The sequence below is a fragment of the Magallana gigas genome, chromosome 7 (assembly GCF_963853765.1).
Source record: "Magallana gigas chromosome 7, xbMagGiga1.1, whole genome shotgun sequence".
In the NCBI taxonomy this organism is placed as follows: Eukaryota; Metazoa; Mollusca; class Bivalvia; order Ostreida; family Ostreidae; genus Magallana; species Magallana gigas.
In genome coordinates, this window is record NC_088859.1 from 23929522 (window position 1) to 23953166 (window position 23645).

At 34.7% G+C, this 23645-nt stretch overlaps 1 protein-coding gene across 9 annotated transcripts; it reads right to left on the minus strand.

Moving 5' to 3' along the window:
• Positions 1 to 1790: 1790 nt before the first annotated feature.
• Positions 1791 to 23645, minus strand: LOC105321959 (uncharacterized). Of its 9 annotated transcripts, none has more exons than XM_011420446.4 (11): positions 23338 to 23597; positions 22004 to 22152; positions 19300 to 20845; positions 18914 to 19098; positions 16323 to 16628; positions 16090 to 16173; positions 13028 to 13101; positions 9743 to 9928; positions 6519 to 6635; positions 5887 to 6072; positions 1791 to 2854 (listed from the first exon to the last, which is right to left on the minus strand). In XM_011420446.4, exons 1-11 carry the CDS (start codon positions 23434 to 23436, stop codon positions 2712 to 2714), a joined length of 3075 nt encoding a protein of 1024 aa, XP_011418748.3. In that variant the 5' UTR covers positions 23437 to 23597; the 3' UTR covers positions 1791 to 2711. The 9 variants fall into 9 exon arrangements, with proteins under 9 accessions (XP_011418748.3, XP_034312334.2, XP_011418752.3 ...); XM_034456443.2 differs by having other exon boundaries at positions 18914 to 19095; positions 23338 to 23563; XM_011420450.4 differs by lacking the exon at positions 9743 to 9928 and having other exon boundaries at positions 23338 to 23621.

A 23645-nucleotide genomic window follows, 5' to 3' on the forward strand; every position in this document is an offset into this window, starting at 1 on the left:
TATTCCTATGTAATACTTCGACACCCCATTGTGGCCCCACCCTACCCCCGGGGGTCATGATGTTCACAATTTTGTATCTACACTACCTGAGAATGCTTTCACACAAGTGTCAGCTTTCCTGGCTGATTAGTTTCTGAGAAGAAGATTTTTAAAGATGTACTCTATATATTCATATGTTAAACTTCGACCACCCATTGTGGCCCAACCCCCAGGGGGTCATGATTTTCACAACTTTGAATCTACTCTACCTGAGGATGCTTCCACTTAAGTTTCAGCTTTTCTGGCTGATTAGTTTCTGGGAAGAAGATTTTTAAAGATTTACTCTATATATTCCTATGTAAAACTTCGACTACCCATTAAGGCCCCACCCTACCCTCGGGGGTCATGATTTTCACAACTATGAATCTACACTACCTGAGGATGCTTCCACACAAGTTTCAGCTTTCCTGGTCTTATGGTTCATGAGAAGAAGATTTTTAAAGATTTACTCTGTATATTCCTATGTTAAATTTCGACCCCCCCCCATTGTGGCCCCACCCTACCTCGAGGGGGTCATGATTTTCACAAATTAGAATCTACACTACCTGAGGATGCTTCCACACAAGTTTCAGCTTTCCTGGTCTTATGGTTCATGAGAAGAAGATTTTTAAAGATTTACTCTTTATATTCCTATGTAAAACTTCGATCCCCCATTGTGGCCCCACCCTGCCCCCGGGGGTCATGATTTTCACAACTTTGAATCTACACTACCTGAGGATGCTTTCACACAAGTGTCAGCTTTCCTGGCTGATTAGTTTCTGAGAAGAAGATTTTTAAAGATTTACTCTATATATTCCTATGTAAAACTTCGACCACCCATTGTGGCCCCACCCTACCCCTGGGGATCATGATTTTCACAACTTTGAATTTACACTAACTGAGGATGCTTTCACACAAGTGTCAGCTTTCCTGGCTGATGAGTTTCTGAGAAGAAGATTTTTAAAGATTTACTCTATATATTCATATGTTAAACTTCGACCACCCATTAGGGCCCCACCCTACCCTCGGGGGTCATGATTTTCACAACTATGAATCTACACTACCTGAGGATGCTTCCACACAAGTTTCAGCTTTCCTGGTCTTATGGTTCATGAGAAGAAGCTTTTTAAAGATTTACTTTGTATATTCCTATGTTAAATTTCGACCCCCCATTGTGGCCCCACCCTACCCCAGGGGGTCATGATTTTCACAAATTAGAATCTACACTACCTGAGGATGCTTCCACACAAGTTTCAGCTTTCCTGGTCTTATGGTTCATGAAAAGAAGATTTTTAAAGATTTACTCTATATATTCCTATGTAAAACTTCGACCCCCCCCCCATTGTGGCCCCATCCTACCCCCGGGGGTCATGATTTTCACAAATTAGAATCTACACTACCTGAGGATGCTTCCACACAAGTTTCAGCTTTCCTGGTCTTATGGTTCATGAGAAGAAGATTTTTGAAAATTTCTCGAAAATTCCCAATTATCTCCCTTTGCAAAAGGGCGTGATCCTTAATTTTCACAAATTTTAATCCCCTTAGGCTAAGGATGCTTTGTGCCAAGTTTGGTTGAAATTGGCCCAGTGGTTCTTGAGAAGATGTTGAAAATGTGAAAAGTTTACAGACAGACGGACGGACAGACGGACAGACAGACAGACGGACGACAGACAAAATGTGATCAGAATAGCTCACTTGAGCTTTCAGCTCAGGTGAGCTAAAAAGGCGACAGACGGATATATTACGTCTACAAATCAAGATGAATAACTGTGTTTCATTTTTCTAAAATGTTTATTTCTACAGCTGAGTTTTGCATTAACAATCCAAGTAGAAATGCATAAATAAGGGTCAGTACAGCATAATGATACTTATTTGTTTATCTATGAAGTCAACAATCAAATACTGGAATATTGTCCATTGCTTATTTGGTAAAACACTATTTATAAATCTAGAAAAACACACAGGCTTTTGGTAAGTTTTCTCTCTAATCTGTAATAATATACATACAAAGGCGAACCTATGCGTTGCTTGAAACATAATTTTTCTTGCTTTCTTATAGAACTGATTTTAGCATGGATATTTAAACTTCGTATATCTAAATTTTAAAATTGCAATTCGCATCATATAGAAAAGCATTGCAAGATTATCTTGCTTGATTTCCCTTTTTTATCTTTTTAAACTCTACTTATTATATCAAACTTTCCAACATGCGAATTATTTCTCGATGGACTGGTAGAATTTGTTTATGCCTATCTTACGGAGTTCATTGATTTGTTAAACACAGGAATAGAAGTATTCGCAAAATACAAACAGACATACGGATGAACACAGGGTAAATCAGTGTGTCATTTAGTTACAAAACATATGTTTCATTTAGCGCAACTATATTACACTTAATAATGAGAGTTACATGGCTACACATGAAAAATTACAATATACAGTGATTCACAAAATACTTTGTCAATGCCGAAAAGCAAATGACAATAACGTTACATATCAAGCACTATGCTTTATATACTGAACTCATATCTATTGTTACAACAAATCACTACTTGGGTGACTTTCACCAGCCACGAAAAGTTTTTAAACACTTTTTCTTCGAAAAACCAAATCCCTTTGTTTTAACTGGGAAAGAATAAAATAAATAATATCTTCTTTTTTCCTTTAAAAGATTTGTAATTCAATGGGACTTTTCAGAAGTCCGTACTAGGCACGTCATCCGGAGGCTGAATTTGTGTCGGAACCGCGTGACTTCTGGTGATGATCGTTATCCTGGGCTGGGCCTGAATCTGTTGTTGTTGAAAGGATGGTGAAGAAGTGCTCTGCGATGGAGCCGCTAAGGAGTGTGAACAAAAAAAAAAGCAAACTGCGTTATCATGTAAGTACATCAGAGTGAAATTGTTGTCAATAGATATAGTCGTCTGCTACATGTATTTTGTGGTTACTTCACAGTTTAGAATTTACACGAACCAAGGGGTCACATCGCTCGAGTAACATCTAATTAAAGCAGCGAATTCTAGTTAAAGTAGATTTAAAAAATTATCGATACTCGATATCGATTTAGTCTTACATGTACTTCAACTTAAAATAACTTTACTTCTTACTGTTTGCTTCATTAGAACTAGATTTAGCCCGTGCCTATATGGGTTAAACGAGTTAAATGAAAAGAATTTGAAAAAGTAAATAAAAGTTTTGCCACAGCCATACGCTTTCTTACCACCCATTAAATGGAATTTTTCATAAGAGTTTATGGGCAAAGAGCATGGCTTGGGTTGGGTGGTCTTCACACCCACCCCATCCCCGGAAATTCTGTTCATATGCTTTAAAATAGTAATGTTGTGTGTTTATTGAAAATTCCTTTATCGCTTTCCGTCACATTTCAAGACACATTTTTTAAAACTATAATGTGTTCCAAACACTTTTCAATGGCCTGGTGTAACTATGCCGCGGTATTACTTCAGTAACTTCGCCGCTATCGGTATTACTTCAGAAAAGGACTAAAAGCGTCTGTTGCGTTAAAAGGAAGATTCCTCTTCCCGATGCTATGTTTTATTCAAGCTGTATGATATACATCGACTGCGAACAAAACAAACTTTATAAATATCAGTGAAAATGTTCGCATGTTAATTTTTAATTTGGCAAATTATTTTAACCTTTAAATATAGCGATGTCTAAGTCGTAATACAATCATAGCCGCCTCGACATCGGGGGCGAATCTTGATATGAGGCGAAATAACGCGGTACCTCTTTATGTCGTTTGTTTTGTTAACAAAGTTTGTTCATCATTTTTTTTCTTCATAAAATATGGCTGAATTGACAGGGAAAACTACTGCAATATCTTTTATTATGCACATACTTAGCATAACCATCAATTAAAAGCGCTCACAAAAATTGATATAAAATCGGACCAAGCAGTCTTAACTGAAGACAACATTTTTGCATCTAAAGATGATAACAGAGGGGTCAAACAACGAAATACCATTTGGTTTAAAAAAATTAACATTCAAGAGAGAGAGAGAGAGATTGAGAGATTACAGTACCCTATTCTAATTCTAGACCTCTCATTTCAATATTAGTTACACCCACCATGAATATTTATGAATCTTATTTTCAATCAAAGGCAGACAAGTCTAAATTCCAGATATTTGCAGAGCAGTAAGGGTAAGAGAAAACAACGAATCCTTTTATCGCAACGCAGTTTTAAACCATTATGACTTTTAATTTCTATTGGAAATTGACCGAACTCTGTAACAAGTGACGAAGTGAAATTTAGCAGGGAATAAACGTAACATTAGTGACCGAAAAAGGTGTCATGTTGTAAATTTTGATTTTACCGGGTGGCAGTAAATAAAAAATTTACAACATGACAACTGGTTATTTCAAAATTTACAACATGACAAAGGACCCAAAAATACGGCTTTTAGTGCAGTCATCCCTTTTGAAGTGCGGTGCGGATAAGAAACCGTTGATTAGCGAAGAAGAAATACTATTTGCAGTGGTTGAGCTGTGATGAAAAGCTGTCGAAAAAGGAGAAAATATCCACTGTCTTACCACTGCCACTACTTTAAAAAAGTATATAGAAAACAGGTATTCATTTTGCTGATGGGAATGGGGTTGAGATTGAGAATAATCAATTTTAATTACAGGTAAGCTGTAGTCTGTAGTCCTACAGAGACAAGTATTATGGACCTACCTGTAAAGACAATTAATTGTATTTTTATATGCAAAACTTATTTTAGAAGGTTTAAAAAACTTGATAACTATATAGGATTTTAAATTGAAGCTTGAATATTTACATGTGTTTGATGCAGAATAACTTATTATGCATTAACCATTGTTTATTTTTAATGAAAAAAGGGTTTTTAACTCGATAAAAATATTTAAATAAAACAATTTTCAAATTGATTATATGACGATTGAAAAATACTATAGTTTAGCTTATCATTAATCTGTGGTATTTTCTTGTTTTTTGATTATGGCAGTAAAGACAAATGTTTAACTCAATCTCTCAATCTCAATTTTCTTTAAAATGGGGGGGGGGGGGGGGTAATATCGTAATATAGTATGAAAGCATGCTAGATCACAAATTCGTCATGCGGCGCAATGTCAAAAACGAACTATTGAGATGAAAATGCAAGGTAAAGTACCTTCGAATGAAAAAAAATAAAATAAGATATAATTATATTCAAATTTGTTAAAAGTTCTTTGTTTACCTAGAAAATGTTTTGGCTATAACACAACTTTTAAAGATTTTACAGCGCATTTTGTGATAATTTGAAGTGTTAACTTATAACAAAATGGCGACATCAGCGTTTAGGGCGGCACAGCGGTAAGTGATAAAACTTTGTAAAGACCTTGAAGCACATCCTAAGCGGCGCATGAAGTAAATAAAATTCACAAAATCGCTTAGAAATGCAGCATTGAAAATACTCGGACTAGTATGATGACAATAAGTGAAAAAAGAAACTCCGGCCGATAGAAATTAATGGACGTCAAAATGCTGAATGACACATTTCGGTAAGACATACATTAGACAACAAGTAACACAGGACAAGTTTGGAGTCGACAGATCATTTGTACTCAGAAAATATTTTCTAAGTAAAAATATAAATGTATATTTAATGTGCCTCAGTGTACATGTTCAAAGAACATTTGTGCTGCCTGGCAAAACTTGTTTGAATTTTTCAGTATTGTTTGCCAAAGGGTCATTTAGGAGAACATTAGAAGTCTCTAATGAAATTGCAGTGAACAGATTTTAAGTTATGTGATCTGTCTACGCTTTTTTGAGACAACCCATTGTAAAACTCAGACAAAACAAGGAGGTTGTTGACATGCTTGTTTTGCAAGATTCGGTGTTAAGTGTGATACCGGTTTCATTTGTGTCGCCATTTCCCACAGACATCTGTAGCATGCGGAAGGAGCGTGACGGGATCGCACCTCCGGTGTATCTTTTGTCAATCAGTTCCTCTCCACTTAAATTATCGGGTAATCCATCATCCGTGTCCTCTAGGTCGTCACTCTCGGGCGGGGCTCCCTTTTTGGTAACGAGGGGATCTGTTATTTAGGGAATCACGGAAGGTGTTAAAGGAAACGTGTTAACAGTCACGGTAAGTAAGTGCAAAAATACGGGATAGTAAATCAAACAAATGGTTGTTGAAAAACAATACCAATTTATTAGTTGAAGGATTTCTGGCATTTTTGTTTCTCCCTATACTTCCCATTTACTTTGTTTATCTCTGTTTCATTATCAGATGTAAGATATCCAGCTCAAAATTCAATCAAATCTAGCAGTTTTCCAAACTATTTTGATATAATATTTGGACAGCTGTACAATTGTTTAAAGATTAACTTAGATTAAGTTTCAGGATTACCTATAAATTTAAACTGGATTTTTTTAGAACACTTTTTTTATACTTTACACAACAATTTGACATATACATTTCTTTGCCTCTTGACATATAATTTATAAGTGGAATTTAACTGATCGACCTTGAACCTACCATATTCCTGTGCCTCGTCGGCAAACCTCTGTAAAACTCTGAAAGACGGCGAGGGGATGTGTTTGCCGGTATAACGAATTGATGTTTGTTCGTAGTTTCCTACCCGTTCATTCTCATCTAAAAAAGATAACATTCTTAATATTAATATACACGTATAATATTCATCTGTACGCGACCTACGATGTGAATTTGACATTTGACTTTTTTCTACATTGCTACGATCGGTTTTCATCATTCCTGTCGACCAATGAAATATGCGTTTCTCACTGTCAACGGCGATGACTTTCACCCACCGTTAACAAAAAAAACCCAAAGGTTATGAGATTTTTAAAATGGTTTTGAAATGTTAAAATATGTCTTCAATTGCTGTTTCTCCCGCGCTCATGCGCGGCAAGAGTCAAAACCATGCCTTGTTAAAAAATGCAAGTATTTGTAATATTGTGAATTTTATATTCATGAAACGTATCTGTTCTCAAGTCAATATCAAAAATCTAATTCGAGGAGATACGCCTTATGTTATTCAATTATTCAATAAATACTGGAAAAAAAATCAGTATAACTCCTTCTAAGCGAAGATAAGCAGACAACAACAAAAAACATGCAACTTTTAAAGAGATTAACTAACAAAATGGTCTCTGATCACATTCAGATTTTAGCTTACCAAAGCTAAGGCCAGCATTTTTTTATTTTTAGATTTACGAAATATTTTTCGAATTATTTGGTGAGGAGGAGGGAAAAAAAATAAAAATAAAATTGAAAAATTTGTCCGTCGAGAAAAAAAAATAAAAATAAAACAATTTTTCAACAATATTTTTTTTATTTTTAAAATAAGAACACGTGTCCAGGAGCTGCCATTTTTTAAATGTATAAGTAATTTTGGTTGGTGATGTTTTTATCATAACATATTTTATCCATGGACACTGAAAATTTGTCTTGATATATTGTACATGCATGTATAAAAACGAAGGTTTTTTTTTTTTTTTTTTATATATATACAAGTACATACTATACATATACCGGTACATTAAGACAAAAAAAAATTAAGGGAGTTTTCACTTCTTCCTTGCAGAAAAAAAGGAAGAAGTTTGAGAAATCATTTATTTGATTAAATTAACAATGCTATTCACAAATTCAAAATTTAAAATATTGTTACTGAAAATAAATTGGATTAGAAGCATGTCCATAAATGTCAGTAAAAAATCAAAAAAGTTTTTTTATTTAAAAAAGACTAACTAACTTTTAAAATTTTATTTATTTATGTAATTATACCTTTAATGAAGAAATGTTTCGTTATTTTGTTAGCTTAATGACAAATAAAATCATTCTCTTTCCTTCAGTCATAAGACTACTGTGTTCAGTGTGTTTAGGGTTATTAGTCCAACCCTATGACCCACTTACAACCGTTATGTAGAGGATCTATTTCCAAACGGTTAAATTATGATTATTTTAGAATTTATTTTGCAAAAATGTTTTTTAAAAAAGTAACTTATCATTTTCTTGGTTTTTTTTTTTTTAATTTACGGAATTGTGATAGAAAAAGACTTAAACTTCTCTTTCTTGAGGAAATTCTGGCTAAGTTGCCGATCACAAAACTTAATAGAGTCGTAAATTGTAGGGTTGGGCGAAAGCAAACAGAAGTAGGCCCTATGGTGGTTTTTTGTGACTTCTAGTGCCTGTGACTTGATCGGAAATAACTTTGTCTTTTTAATCAATGCATGCACAACAATAATTCAGACTACACATACGTGATTGCATCAACATTTATTTTTATTTTTACCAGAAAGAAAATTTTGGGTCGGAGGAAGAAATAAAATTAATAGCTAGTTCAGGTCCTTTTATTTTTATTTGAATTTTAAAAAAAATAGGGTCGGCGGGTTTGTAAATCGAAATTTCAAAAAATGTTGGCCTAAAAGCTCAAGTGAGCTTTTCTGATCACGTTTTGTCCGGCGTCTGAATGTCCGTCTGTAAACTTTTTACATTTTCGACTTCTTCTCCAGAACTACTTTAACCAAACTTTGCATAAAGATTATTGGGTAAAGGGAGTTCAATTTTGTAAAAACGAAGGACCATGCTCCCTTTCAATCGAAGATAATTGAGCATTAATCAAAATTTGCTGGTATTTTTCAATCAAAGTACTGAAGAGCTGACGGGAGTTGATTTTGTCGATGTTTATTTATTTTAAAATCAAAGATATGTTATGTTGCATGACAAGTACATGTAGTTTCTAATTTGTATTTGAATTACGCACATCTTTATAATATGAATTTTTGGACTTTTTCGACAAGAATGTCGAGAAACCCCATATGAATCATGTTAAATAATATTTAAAGATAAAATCAATTCAATCAAACTATGTATCAGTAATAGAAATATTTCTCGAAAATTGTATGGATCCAAGCAATTTTAAACTCTAGGCTCGTTCAACCAAACGCTCGGCTGACACCTTAAATCTCCGAGAAGCCAGAGAGACTCTGCTTGTCGGAGATTTACGGAGACAGCCGAGCGTCGAGTTGAAGGAGACTATATTGAACTCTGGCGTAGGAATACATACGACTACAAAAATATCTAAGTTGTTCGTACCATTTAAAATCTGACTATTCTTAAGGTATTTATAAATAAGTTTCCTTGAAAAACAATGCTTTAGCATACATACAATACATCGAATTTATCAATTATTTTCAAGAACTAAGTCTTGTCATCAGCGATGATTTGTGCTGAGGTCCAAACACTGTTTCACTTTCGGTTTGTCCGAGTAACTGCATAGGAGAGATGATTAAAATCAACTCCCAAAAATCTTCTTCTTAAAAGGTCAATTGGCCAGAAAAGCTGTAACTTGTATTGAAGTATAGATTCAAGAGTTTTTTTCTTCAAATTATCATCTCCGGGGATTAGGTTGGGCCTTGATGGGGGAGTCGATTTTTTATAAAGAAAAATATTAAGAATTTTTTTTAAAAAGACTACATTTATATATGGGCCTAAAATGGCCCCCTTTATTTTATTTTATTTTTTTATATTTCCAGTATTGAAGATATGCATCTTTTATAAAACAGGTGAAAGCATGTCTGTAATCGGTCGGGGTATGTTTAGACCACGATAAGTGTAAAGAGAAGGGGGATAGTTTTAATCAGAGTCTGCATATCAAATCAAAATGTAATTATTTAAAGAACTTTCAAAAATATAATTACTATATGAATCACATGCTTCTAAGGCGTTTTCGTGTTTACCTTGATTTTCTTGCTTGCTTTGCGGAAAATCTGAAGAGTTTTGTGAATCGTTGATAGATATCTGATTCAATTTCATAAAGGCTTTAGATGGTATGTCTGTTTTCTTGTTTAATCCAGAAAATCTCATCTCATCATCTATTGAATTGTGACGTAGCAATGGATCCCTCGGTTGCTTTGGTTTGCGACCTGACAATATGCAAATATTAAGCTTTCAGTATGTCAACAAAGACACTTAGAGCCATTAGTTTTCTTAAGACTGAAAAATCCCACGTTTGTAACGTAGACTGTCTATCTTAAGATTTGCAAACGTAATAGCTTGACCAAATAAGATAAGTGTTGCTCTCTGACGTGATTGTGTTCCAATTAAGCAGACATCTATTACGATATTGATAACCGATGATACTGAGCAAATTAAAGTTTAGATTATTTTAATTACCCTTTGACTTAAAGAAGTAAACATATAGACATGCAAAACCAGATATCTATATTGTTTGATTTTATATTTGCATATCCAACAATATAAAATGGTTTGAATATTTGCGAGGCTTGCCGAGTGAATATAAACATTATTTGATTAAGCAAATATAAAATCATTCAATTATATATGTTTTATTTATCTCATACGGTTTGACTTATTTAAAGCTTTTTGAGACAGTCCCTAAGAAAGATAGGAATTTGGGTTTTTGTTTTAACCTAATCGATGATGAAAATAAAATACTATCTGATTATTGTGACATTGAGCAATAAATTTCATTACGCATTCTCGGAAATTAATATTGCTTATGTCATGACTTTTTTCCTTTGAGCTAAATCACTTAAATGAAAATTTTGAAGACATTAACAGTCTAGTTAATAATATATGTACCTCTGTGCATATTTCCTATGTAAAATTACAAAGAATACATGCACGGATCCAAAAAAAAAATTCCGAGAGACATTTGAGTTGTCCGAGGGGAGGGGGATTTTACCATGTAAATTTAAGAAATTAAAATTTTCCAGGTTAGTGGATCCGAGCCCCCCACCCCACGATCCGCACATGAAATAAGGATGCTCTATGTATACTATATAATCATGAAATACATGTACTCTCCGTATATCTGCCAATGGTGAGTATTCACTACATTTTAAAACTCGGAACATCTCAGCTGTAATCCCCAAGTTAAATTCAAAGTCTGATAACTCTAATTTGTCAACCATAAAAAAAATCTGCATTGCCGACAAATGAAGTTTTCTTCGGTATAATAAAATATCTATGTACTAACTACTAACAAGTTTATTGTCTACCGTCTTGGGAGATAATAAAATTGCTATCGTCCTCAGAGCCAAGAAATAGGTATACATTGTTGACATGCACAAAGCGAATGCTCGTTAGTTTGAATTGATTCGAATAAGAAATGTTTCATAAAATCAATAACATAATATGAAATAAATATGAAACAGAGATGCTGAACGGTTGAGAAAAAAGTCTTATGAAGCATTCTTTTGGGTAAGTTTTGGCTAGAGACACTATCTACCGGATTGCGTTCTGTTTTTGGTCGTTCTTGATAGCTTGAGTGATTTGCAGTTTGTGTATAAATACAGCTATATCTGTACATATCAATGTCTTCATTTTGTAAATGTAAATACTCACCAAAACGTATATAAAATCAATTTATAGAAATAGTGTTGGAATACATAGGTAAATCTTAGAAACCTGTTGCTGAAGATAAAACTATTACGTTCTGGCTGGAAGTATTTGATAAAGCATCCCCCGTTAATAAAGCAAAGATTTATCAAGGATAGTATACAACATACGTATGAGATAAATATACATGCATTTCATACATTTAGGTACATGAGAGATATATCGGCATATTTTTTATTTATTTAATAAAACAATAATGTTCAGATATTTGAAGAACGAGTTATGCATCATGTGCCTCACATGCAAAAACAAAAATAATGCAAAAAATTCGGATGAACAAAGAATACAGAAATAGATCAACATCTTAGAAGGGAGCATACAGCAGTGTAGTGTGGCAATACTTTTTAATAGTCAGCTTTGTATGATAGCTCAAACACTTTACAAAAGGTTATGTTCAGCAATCAATCACCGAGGATATATATTGGAAAAGAATTTTTTAAGATCCAATCTGTTCAAGCTTCATCTTCTACAGGATTAATTCAGACGCACGAATCAATAAATTGTAAATGAGGATCCGATAAATTCCTTGGATGGTAATTTGGGGATGACTGACCCTTAGAATACGTTCAACCATTGGCAAAACAAAGATCCACAATTCGTTGATGAAAGTTATATATAAAGAATTGTTTATCCTTAAAAATTTAAACAACTTAACATTAACAACTTATTCCCTAAACATGGTGGAATATACAAACATCGTGAATTGAAATCAGAACCTCTAGTTTGATGTAGGTTCAGGATTAGATGAGCTGGTTTTACATTTTATATCCTTGTAAAGCATGCACGTAGCATCGTTTTTGAAAGTAGCGCGAGAGGGCAGACTCATCAAAAAAATTCAACAAACAAAATAAATAAAAAAAGATACTTCCTAAATTTACAAAAAATATCCTAATCCGTGGAATGGGGAAGTTTACTTGTAACTCTTTAATTTCACTGTTTATTTCCTTATTTTCACTTCAATTTTTTACCTGCTACCAAAAAAGTGGGACCAACTCCATGATACTAAAGTAATTCAATTTTTTCTGTAAATTTAAGAAAAAAATTTGCTGCGAAAAATGTGGGGGGAGGGGGTAGCCCCCGCCCCTGATTCCAACGTGCCTGTGAAGAACTGAAGTCGTTATGTAAACTGAGTACCTTGTCCTGTCAACCTGTCTTGATAGCTTTAACATATGGAATCCGATGATGACTAACCAAAACGTATACTGGAATCCTGTGCTAAAGTAATTAAAAGGAGTGGCATTCTGGCGATCTTGATAGGGTGGGAATCAAACAGAAATATATTCAGACCACGAAAAAGGAAAAAAAAGAGCGATTAAAATATAAAACAGAATGCAAGAAAGCCTGGGCATCGGGATCATCCATGAATATCGGTTTAGTAAAAAGGATATCCACTGTATGCCTACTATCTATATCTTCCATGACAATTTCGTCATCATCCAAGTCGTCTGTCTCGGTCAACCATTGTAAGACACGAAATGACAAGCCTGTTTTTTTCGATTTAAGAAACCTTGGATGTTCAACATCAGCTGACGGTGACGCCACTTCCGGACTAAAAGCCTGGCCGTTAGAGGATTTCAATGGCATCTGTATAGCCGGCTTACCTTGACCGTCAGCTTCTTGCACCATTTTGTAAACTTCTGATTGCTGGATATCTTGCTGGGGTTTCTCTGGGTATCTGGAAAAAAGACTTCTGTGCACTTATGTTGTAATGGCAGATATTAAAGATGTTAAAGAATGGGTTTTTGGTCCATTTGGAAAATGTTTTAACATCAAATGCGAATCCAAATATAATAATTGTATATTGCATCATGCCCTTATTATAGATATATGGAATGTGCATGAACTACGTACATGCATTAAGGTATTCCATCTATAACTATCTTATTTCATATCTGATAGATTGCAAGTTTGATTACTAAAATATTAGTGTGATTTTAAGGGGTTTATTTAATAATAAAGATTCATCTTTAAAATTAAAAAAAAAATTGAATATTAACAAATTTATCTCATTTTGAAGTTAACATTAAAGTCTATGGGAAAAAAAAGCTTTTTTAAATATATCTTTACAATACAAATTATTTTCACAGAAATCTCTCGGTAAAAAGTTGCAAAAGCTTTAATTTTCCTTGACAATGCTAAAAATCATTATTTAATGTACATATTCTTAATAACTGATTTTTTTTTGGCAAGGGGCAGACAATTACACTGGTGAATATTGTATTTACCAGTGTAATTGTCTGCCCTTTGCAAAATTTAAAAAAATTCTCCCTGCACACGCATTGTTCTAGAAATAAGAAGAATGTTAAATAGAGGGTAACTCTTAAATCGCCGTTAACATAAACGCTACCAATTGTAAAAAAATAAGATATTGAAGCGGGTAGGATTCACAATATTGGAGTTTTATCTCCGCCCCAGCCGGGGTTTGAGCGCGAGACCTACGTGCGGAATCAATTCTTCTAGCAGTGTGCCGCTTGGGCAGTCGCAGGCAAGCCAATAATTCGCTTTAAGGTAGAATGCTACACCAAAATTTTATTCTATGGATCATTAATATTCAAAGAAGGATATATATTTTGTGTCGTCGCTTTAAAGCCAATCACTCTTTGCAATGGATATGAATAATAGTGCGTAAATATCGACGATATCAACGCACTTTGAAAAAAAAATTGTCGATTTATTGAACTTTCAGATAAAATTGGTATATGGTAAAATTTATTCCTGTTATAACGTCTGAGTCATACACAAATACGTCCATCCACCCCACCCCACCCCACCCCACCCCCCCCCCCCCCCACACACACACATATATATATATATATATATATATATATATATATATATATATATATATATATATATATATATATATATATATATATATATATATATATATATATATACTAGACTTTGACATAACCAAGCTTTCAGCCTACAATAATGCTATCAATTTCACTACACTCTGCTTAGTTAGAATAATCTAACTGTGTCTCGGAACAGGCCTTCACAACTGTAAAAATGCCTCCCTGATCACATATGTAGCAAAGAATAACAGAATCCCTCCGAAACGATTTTGGAAAAAAATTAATGAAGCTGCATTGAAAATAGCAGTTAAATTATTCATAACAAACAATTTTGAGGCTGTAACTTTAATTCATATAAATGAAGAATTAAACACTTTTTCACCAACGTTTTTACTCGCTTCGAATTTACACACCATGAACTCTCGGGATTTTTCACATTAAATGCACTGAGTTAGAGTTATCTCCCGTATTTCCTTTGATGAACAGAATAGATGACAACTTTTCAATGAAAATGTACACGTATTTGTAGTATCGTTTTTTACTTTTATGTGGTGTTAAATTGATTTAAACAATCATTGCTTTATAACCGGCGAAGTTGGGAAGGGGAATATTCAATTTTTTTTGTTTTTCTTTTCAATGGCCGCGGCAGGTGCATCTATCCCCTTCAAAGAATTGTTCCATAAATCTATACATTTGTATCTAATCTCTAAAAAAAATTGGCAAACACAATTCAGGCCTCTGGGAGGAACTGAATCCAGTGGTAGGATTAATGTTCTATGTAGGAAGCTCATTCGGTATGGATCAGAAACGTTCTTGTCAATACCATCTGACGCTATTACATGTATATCCCTTGCTGAAAGAAAGGATCGCCGTATCCAATCATCGAAAGAAAACGAAATATCAATAAATATTTCACATATAAACATAGCTTTACATCTCAATGTTTAAAAAAATTGAGAATTTTTTATTTTCAAAGTGCGTTGATCAAAATATAACGCACTTTGAATTTTTTTTTCAAAGTGCGTAATTTTTTCAAAGTGCGTTGCCACAATGCATATCTATGCATGTGCGTTGTACAGTGTAGCTGAACTTATTAATGGAAGACTACAGTATATAGAAATGGTTTTTACAGTAGTAAAATGGTGGGAAAAAATCTATACTGTGTATAAATAACTACGATATAAAGTGATAAATAAACCAAATAAAATGCTAATGATGCAATTCTACCCGTCAATTTCCAGCAATACATTTTATTGATCGAAGGTTAAATAATTTTGACGATGGGAAAATAGCCATATATGGTATAAAGGATGAAAAGGTGTCTTTTATTTTTATTTTCTATCATTAAGTGTTGAACGAGTGAAGCAGACCACAGGTGCTTGAGGACAGGACAGGGCCGACCCCCACCCCCCCCCCACACCACCACACACACACACCGGGCCGAGTATTTAGACCCCGGGACTATTATACTTTATTTTTGTTTAAATTGTTTTTTATGACATACATATAATCTAATGTATACAATAATTGTGCACAAAATTACTGAAGATTCTATATTGATGGGATATGATTTTTTTTTCAAAATGTTTATTTTATGTAATATTGTGCAATGAATGTATACATTAGATTATAAATATGTCATAAAAAGATAAAGTCTCCGGGTCTAGACACTAGTCTTGGGGATGGGCGAATGGAGGAGGGGGTGGTCAGTCCTGTCCTCCAGCACCTCTGAAGCAGGCATGCGATTTTCTTCATTTCCTTGTAAATTCTCATTCATTGAGTAAGTGCTTTAATTGTTGATACTAAAAGAGCATATCATGGACTACTTGTGGTACTTTCTAAAGATCAGAATGCTTCCCTCTCACCGAATCGTCTTGTTTGGCAGAGAGAAATTAGATCGCGAGAGCTGAGCCGCTGGCTCTGAACATCTTCTTTGGCGTGACCGAGCGCTGAAACCACATGATACGATAGCTGAAAAATTAGCTCACCCAGAGAATAGCTTTTTTGCATTTAGATAAAGAAATTTTACTTTATCAGACAGGATAATTGCATTATGATACATATCGTAATGTTCATATAATCTTGAAAAAGAGCTCACCCAGAAATCCCAGTAAGAGCGCCACCACTTTGAGTTCGTAAGGCATCCTCGGCATTGTTGTGAGAGTACATTTGTATAGGGGAATTATATTGCGCATGTCTGTAGGCTCCGGGTGACCTCTGCTGGTGTTGATGGTTCGGTTGATTATTAGAGTATTGCAGGGCCGGCACCGGAGCCTGCTGATACTGGGGCTGGAACTGCTGGGAGCGGACTGGGGGTGACGGCTGACTTTGGTAGTTGCACGGCTCCGAAGAATTTAAATCTGGACCGCGGTAAGATTTCGGCATCACAGGAGGTGGCGGTCGGCTTTTGTTGAAAAAGAAATATATGTGCGATTAATCTTTAAGTGAACTAATTGTAATGAGAACATGTAAAGCAATAATACTTGGTAAATTAAAGTGAAAAACATTTTAAGAAACGTTAACGCACTACATGTAGTATCTACACATATAGATTATTTCATGTAGATACGAATATGACAACAAAAAGGCATGTTAAATGTCTTCAAAGCCCCAAATATATAGAGATCTTTATATGCCATTGAATAAGCGGGTCAAGTTGACAAAGAAGCGTTGAATGACACAAACCACAAAATCATACAAGAGGCTCATGGGCCACATTGCTCACCTGAAAAATTAATTCTTGTACCATTCTATTTCGAAATGTTTAAATATGAAACTCTTTAAAAATATTGTAAATCTTTCATGTATTCATGTATTGGCAACACATTAAACGATGCATAAAATAGTAGCTTACTTTTTTGGACATCATATCCTAAGATCTAAGATGCTCAACTGACCAACCTTATTATCCTTGGCCTCAACGTATCAAAGATAAGAATATTGTAAAAAGAACTATAAATAATGATAGAAATAAAGTGAAAGATGGTCACTGTGACTTTGATATGGGGATTAGATGATATGTAGATGCTTACACAGTAAATAACTTAACGTAGTATTTTATTTCTTGAGAAGAAAATGTTTAAACATTGCCGAACTTTGAACCCATCTTTGGACCCCAGTATTGGTATGGGGTTCACGGCTTTAGCAATCGTCAACATTATCTGAGAATGCTTGCAAAATAATTCCTCACATTGTAGCATTGTAGTTCTTAAATAGGAGATTTAAAAACATGTTACCTATATATTTCTATGTTGAACTTTGAACTCATTTTAAGGACCCTAGTATTGGCCCCGGGAGTCACAATTTGGAATCTTCACAATCTGAGGGTGATTGCATAATAATCCAACAAATTGTAGTGTTGTAGTTTTTTAGAAGAAGTTTTAAAACATTTTCCCTATATAATTCTAAAATGTTGAACTAGGTTATTGTTTTAACAATTTAGAATTTTCACTATATAAGGTTGTTTGCATAGTAATATCATAAATTTGATGATTTTAAAACATTTTCTCTATATATTTCAATGTTAATCTCTGAATCCGTCCTAGGGCCCCAGTCTGAGGGTAACGGTTTGAACAATTTAGCATCTATACAAGTTTATCTTTCAAAAAGAATTAATAAATCTCACTAATTGTAGCAATGTAGTTTTTGAGAAAAAGATTTTTTAACATTTTCTTTATATATTTCTATGCTAAAACTTGACCCCCCCCCCCCCGGGGGGCCCCAGTATTGTTTCGTGAGTCAGTATTTTAACAATTTACTTCATATACAAGCTTTGATGTAAATAAGCTTTTCTGGTGCAATGGTTTTTGAGAATATTTTTAAAGACACAAACCCTCTTTTCACTGTTTCGTAAAAATCCCCCTTTTAAAAAGGGTTTCGCCCTTTATTTTAACAATTTAGAATTCCCTTCCAATTAGGACGCGTTGTACCAAGCTTGGTTAAATCTGGCCCAGTGGTTTCAGAGAATACAATGTATGTCAAAAACGTGAAAAGTTTACAGACAGACGGACAGACTGACAGATGGACGGAGGACGGATAACAGGTGATCAGAAAAGCTCACTTGAACATTCGGTTTAGGTGAGCTAAGACACAAAAGGTGCCTATCTTTTTTAATAGATTAGATTCATTTTGTATAAAAGGCATATTATAATTCAATCTAATGGTTAGAGAAGAAGGTAATACATTTTATTAAAAGCTTAAAAACACGTGTAAATCCTAAGATGCACAGCATTGCAGATAATCTCATTTTTTCATGTTTCGTATTCAATGAAGATATTATTAAAAGACAGTTATTGTGCTTCATGTTTGTCTAATGTTTAATATGATTACTTGATAATATACAGTATTCTAATTATTTAACCAGAATTCCTCCCACCAAATAGTGTCAGAAACATCGCATGTATTTCTGCTATCTCAGATGCCTAGTTACACACGTACATGATGTTGGTAAGTTGCCATACTTTACACAGACAGCTATTTGAGAGTTTTCACATTGCAGCAATGAGTGAATTGGTGGGCGACTTGAAGTGTAATGTTTGTTTCATGAGGAACGCTTTTTAGCCAGCAAAGCTGCATGTTTTTCGGATAAATCACGAAACATTCTATAAATTCCTTCTACTAGTAATTCTTATTTTGGTTGGTTAGTTATTTACAAACATCATTATTCATGGTATAAATAAAAAAAAATACCTTTTCTTCTGTTTGAATTCTTTGAGGTCTATTCCTCCTGTAATATATGCAAATGGTTTTGGTGTTCCGCTTCCCTGAGTCTTTAACATCGTGTTCAACACTGCGTCGGGCATTTTATCCGAGAATTGTCCCTGGGGGACAGGGCTGCCGTCTCCTGGCGTCCGCTGTTCATCGCTGATTGTCTGCTTAAAATAATGTTTTGCATCTCAATGGAAAGCTACTTATTTGACACTAAACATATCATGAAGTGTGAAATTAATTTACACACACAATAAGTTCCTACATGAAAAAAGTGACCCGGGATGACCAAAATGGTATGGTATGACAACCCAAACTCTCTCCGTTTAATGCATACTAGTATGGTATCAGAAGTTGACATAACCTACCTGAACTGATTTCTTAGTCGCCTTCCACCCGGGCCCATACGATCCTGTGGGTCCTGGAGGAGGGGGAGGAGGAGGAGGAGGAGGCGGCGGTGGGGGTGCCATACAAGGGGGTGGTGCAAACTGATTATGTGATGTCATATTCTGCTCTTCTTTATCTTCCTTGTTAGAGTTAAAAAACACAGACTTCTCCAACTGACTTTTGGAGTTAATAGCTTTCGGAACGCCTTGGTTGTAATACGGTGTGACGTTTCCCTCTCGTTCGCGAACACTCGGAGAATCATTCGTAGGTGGTGAGCGGAAGCTTGATGTATCAAAACTATTCGATTTTACACTGGTTGAAGGCGAAATTGGTTGATCTTGGTCGTAAAATTCCTTGAAATAGCTAGAGCTTTGAAATTTTTCAAAGGGAGACAAAATATCCTCTATTGAATTTATTCCAGTAGAACTGTTGTGGCTTGGTTTTCTTACACGGTGATCAAAACTGTGCGACCTCACCGGCGGCTCTGGTTTTTCGCCATCTTGTTTTGGATGGTGGCCAAGTGGTGGTGATGAAATTGTTGACTCGTACTTAGGTAATGTTCCTGACGATGTCTGTCTCTGATATTGTATTACTGGTCTCTCCTCTACTCTTTTCTCATCATAAATCTGGTTTCTCTGAAATACGCGTGGTTGCGAATTACCTATCAAAAACATGGAGGAATCTGCACGTCCAAGGGTTGGGCTTTGTACATTTGATTCATATGATAAATGTCGAATTTCATTAGGTGATCGACTGTATTCACTAGAGGGGGATATCACATTTGATCTGACGCTAGATAAGTCGGATTGATAATCGTTGTATTGTGGTTGTTCCCTAGATGTTTGTCTGACCAGCTGATGCGGGGGCCTAACGACATTCTCTTTTCCTGCAAAATGTGGCGATTCATAAATACGTTTTTGATCGCTGTGGCTTCCGTTGCTTCCATAAGAAGAATCTTGTCGATTATACAAAGGAGAAAATGGTCTATTCCGCTCAGAAAGACTTTTCTCGTATGATGGGGGAGAAATACCTGGTCCTGGACCATAAAATCCCCTAGATGGATGATTAGCAGGAAACCGAGATCCCTGAAGCTGATTTCCAGTGGTCAGGTCTACTGCTGTGGGACTGTAAGATGTCTGGTAGCCACTACTGTCACTGCCGCCGCTTCGAAAATCTGCTGATGATGCTTGAACATTACTTGGACGGTAAGGCGACGGCTTTGGCATAGTGAAACACCCAGGATCAACAGAACTATTGCTGTCATGTTTTCTAGCTGAGTACGGATCATAAATATCCATGCTAGTTGAATGAATTCCACCAGATGTTACCTTTTGCCGCGGTAAAGACTGAAACTGACGTAGACTGTCATCGTCTGTCGAGTACTGACTACGAAGTGGACGTTGATACGAATGAAAACCGTCGTCAGAAGAAAATGTACGGTAAGCAGACGGGTTAATGGGGTGTGGGAATTTAAAACTATGAGATGAAGTAGGACTAACAGGACAACTAGCGGCCACTCTAGGAACCCTGTAATTAGAAAATTGGAAAATTTGTTCACTTACTGACGATGTGTGATAAAATGGACGAGGTCGACTGTTCATTGCTAAATCCATGGTGCATATCCACAGTGGAGATCGGTCAGCGGTAAACTGAGAGTCAATTAGTCGTTTTGTAAGTGTTAGCCTACATATGTTTGCTATCACTTAACTATTTAGAGCAACACGTGTTTTCAATAAGCATTGTCTGTGCTTGCTTGAATTGTGTTTTACACGCATGAATGGATGGAAATAAGAACAAAAGTATTTCTGAAATTCTATCTACCACAACCAAGTGCGGTTTATCTATCAGAACGTGTTTAAAACTGTTTTTGTATATTATACATGTTGTAACATTAATTACTTGCCTAAAGATCTGGATTTTATTTAAAAACATTAACAAACCAAACATATGAAATATTCATTTGGCTCTCTGAAAAAATGTTTTTGTAGGGAATATATAATGATATTTGAATAATCAAAAATTATATATTATGAAGAAGAAAACCGCCGTTAATCTCGCAACACGTGCCGTAACCTTCCAGATAATAGTTACTGCTGGATGTCATTAAGAACATTTGTTACTAATTGAAAAAGTGGTTTATTCAGTAGAATAATGTACATGAAGGTTTGTGTTTCTCAAACTGCGATGCACATAATGCATTTCTACATAGATTTTGTATATTCTATATTCAGAGATTTGGCATGTTTTATATTTATCATGATTCTTTATTTAAGAATTTAATTGAAAATATGTTTGGTGATCGCAACTTATCTTAAAACTTTATTGTGGAATTATATATACTGTGATTTCATTCATATTCAAGGGTATCAATTTTCGTGTATAAAGTGAAAATCACAGTTTCAAGGATATGTAAATTCGAGGCCAATGACCCCATCAATACAAAATGTTAATATAAATTGCATTTCAATGAACATTTAATTTCATGGATCAACTTAAAAACGAAATCCACGAAAATTGGTATTCAACAAATATTGATGAAACCACAATATATATATTTTTTTCATTTTGGTATCGTGTTTCTACGAAACAAACTAGATTTATATACATGTATGTAGCTTCAAAATATTGCATTTTTTTATTGCAAACAAGATAACTTCTTGCATATATGAGACATTTTAGACCTACTTTTTAATAGTTAGTTGAAGCGTGTTGCCGGCATTCTTGATGTGATCTTGACCCTCAGAATGGTAGGCATTTGTTACGTTATGGTTCCCAATTTTGAGGATGAGATCCCCAGATGACAGCGACCCGTCTGCCACACTTCCGGGTACCACCTGCATTAAAGAATTCTGATGATAATTTCGTAAATTAAAAATACCGGACCTACAACAATGCTTGTTGTTTCGTAAAACATCTACTACAGGTACAATTAGAATACCAAGCGCATTCTGTCGTTTAATTCCTTGATTATACATATCTTCTTGTCTTGTCACTTCTAATCAGCAAGATTTAGATTAGATTAGAAAGGTAATGGTAAACAAACATGTAACACCACTACTGGTCTGGTATTTTTTTCATAAGAAAAAAACATATGCTGTTAATGTAAAAAAAAAAATGAATTACAAAATCTCATTGCCTGAATTCAAATAAAATTGCAGTTGTTTTATATTTAAGCATTGATAACTTGTGTATTTGCTATTAATGAAGGTACTGATGTTTTGTGGCTTAATAGTATGAATTGAGAAAAAATATTTGAGAAATGTTCAAATTTTTGATTTACTTCAATGCGGGAGGAGTAAAACAAAGCGTGGAGCCGGTCCTCATTGTCATAGTTGGATATGTACAAATAGAACCAACATCCCCATAGTTTCACGTGATAAAAGTATCAGAGACCATATAACCGATTCATCATAGTTGTATTCTGTGGTTACAGATTACAAATGTAATGGTAGGTACTTTAATTGCATTATAAACCATTACATGTCCGTGCAGTGGTTTACATGACAGACATCAAGTAACGAATCAGAAAAAAAGCATATGTTCCAGACTTATAATTCAAAGCGAAATGAACCGCAGCATTACGTCATAGCATCAAATGAGATAAGAAAAAAACCAAACGCCACATGCAGCAGGCCCCTAATCAGCTTGCGAACAGATCGCAGCAGGATCAACCGCCCCACCAGTTTTGTTTAATCTCAGACGATACAGAAATACCTTCGCTGTGAATCATATACATACCGTGCAATTTCAGATTGATTTTTCTGGATAGTTTTAATGGAAATTAACGTTTATTGCTTTTGCCGAAATATTTCTATTTTAGTTCCATTAAAAATACAATTCACCTTTAACAATGTATTTGTATTAAATTTGTTAAAAAAAAGAACTTTCAAATTTAAACATGAACTTATAGATTAATACTTAAATTTCATTTTACAGGTTTTAAATTGTTTTCCATGAGTGTACTATCAATGGTAAAGAGATGCCCCTATAGTAACATATGAAATATGAAATATACTCACTCTTTGTACTGCAAGGGGCTGACCAAACTCCCGTCCCCCTTGTAGGCGAAATCCCCAAGGGATATTTTCGTGAGGACGCTGAAGCCAAATTATTTCCATTCTTTTTATTCGCTCGTTCACTTGGCTCTCTGTAGATGTAAGTGAGCAGAAGAAGAAAATTTATCAGAGAAAGAACTCCAAAACATGATTCCACGTACGGACGGCAAAAATAGATAAGTGTGTTGCTATAGAAACGAATCCATCAATCAGTTTTAAGTTGATGACTATCTTGCAAAGTTTTATGAAGGAAAGAGAAATACAGAGTTTGA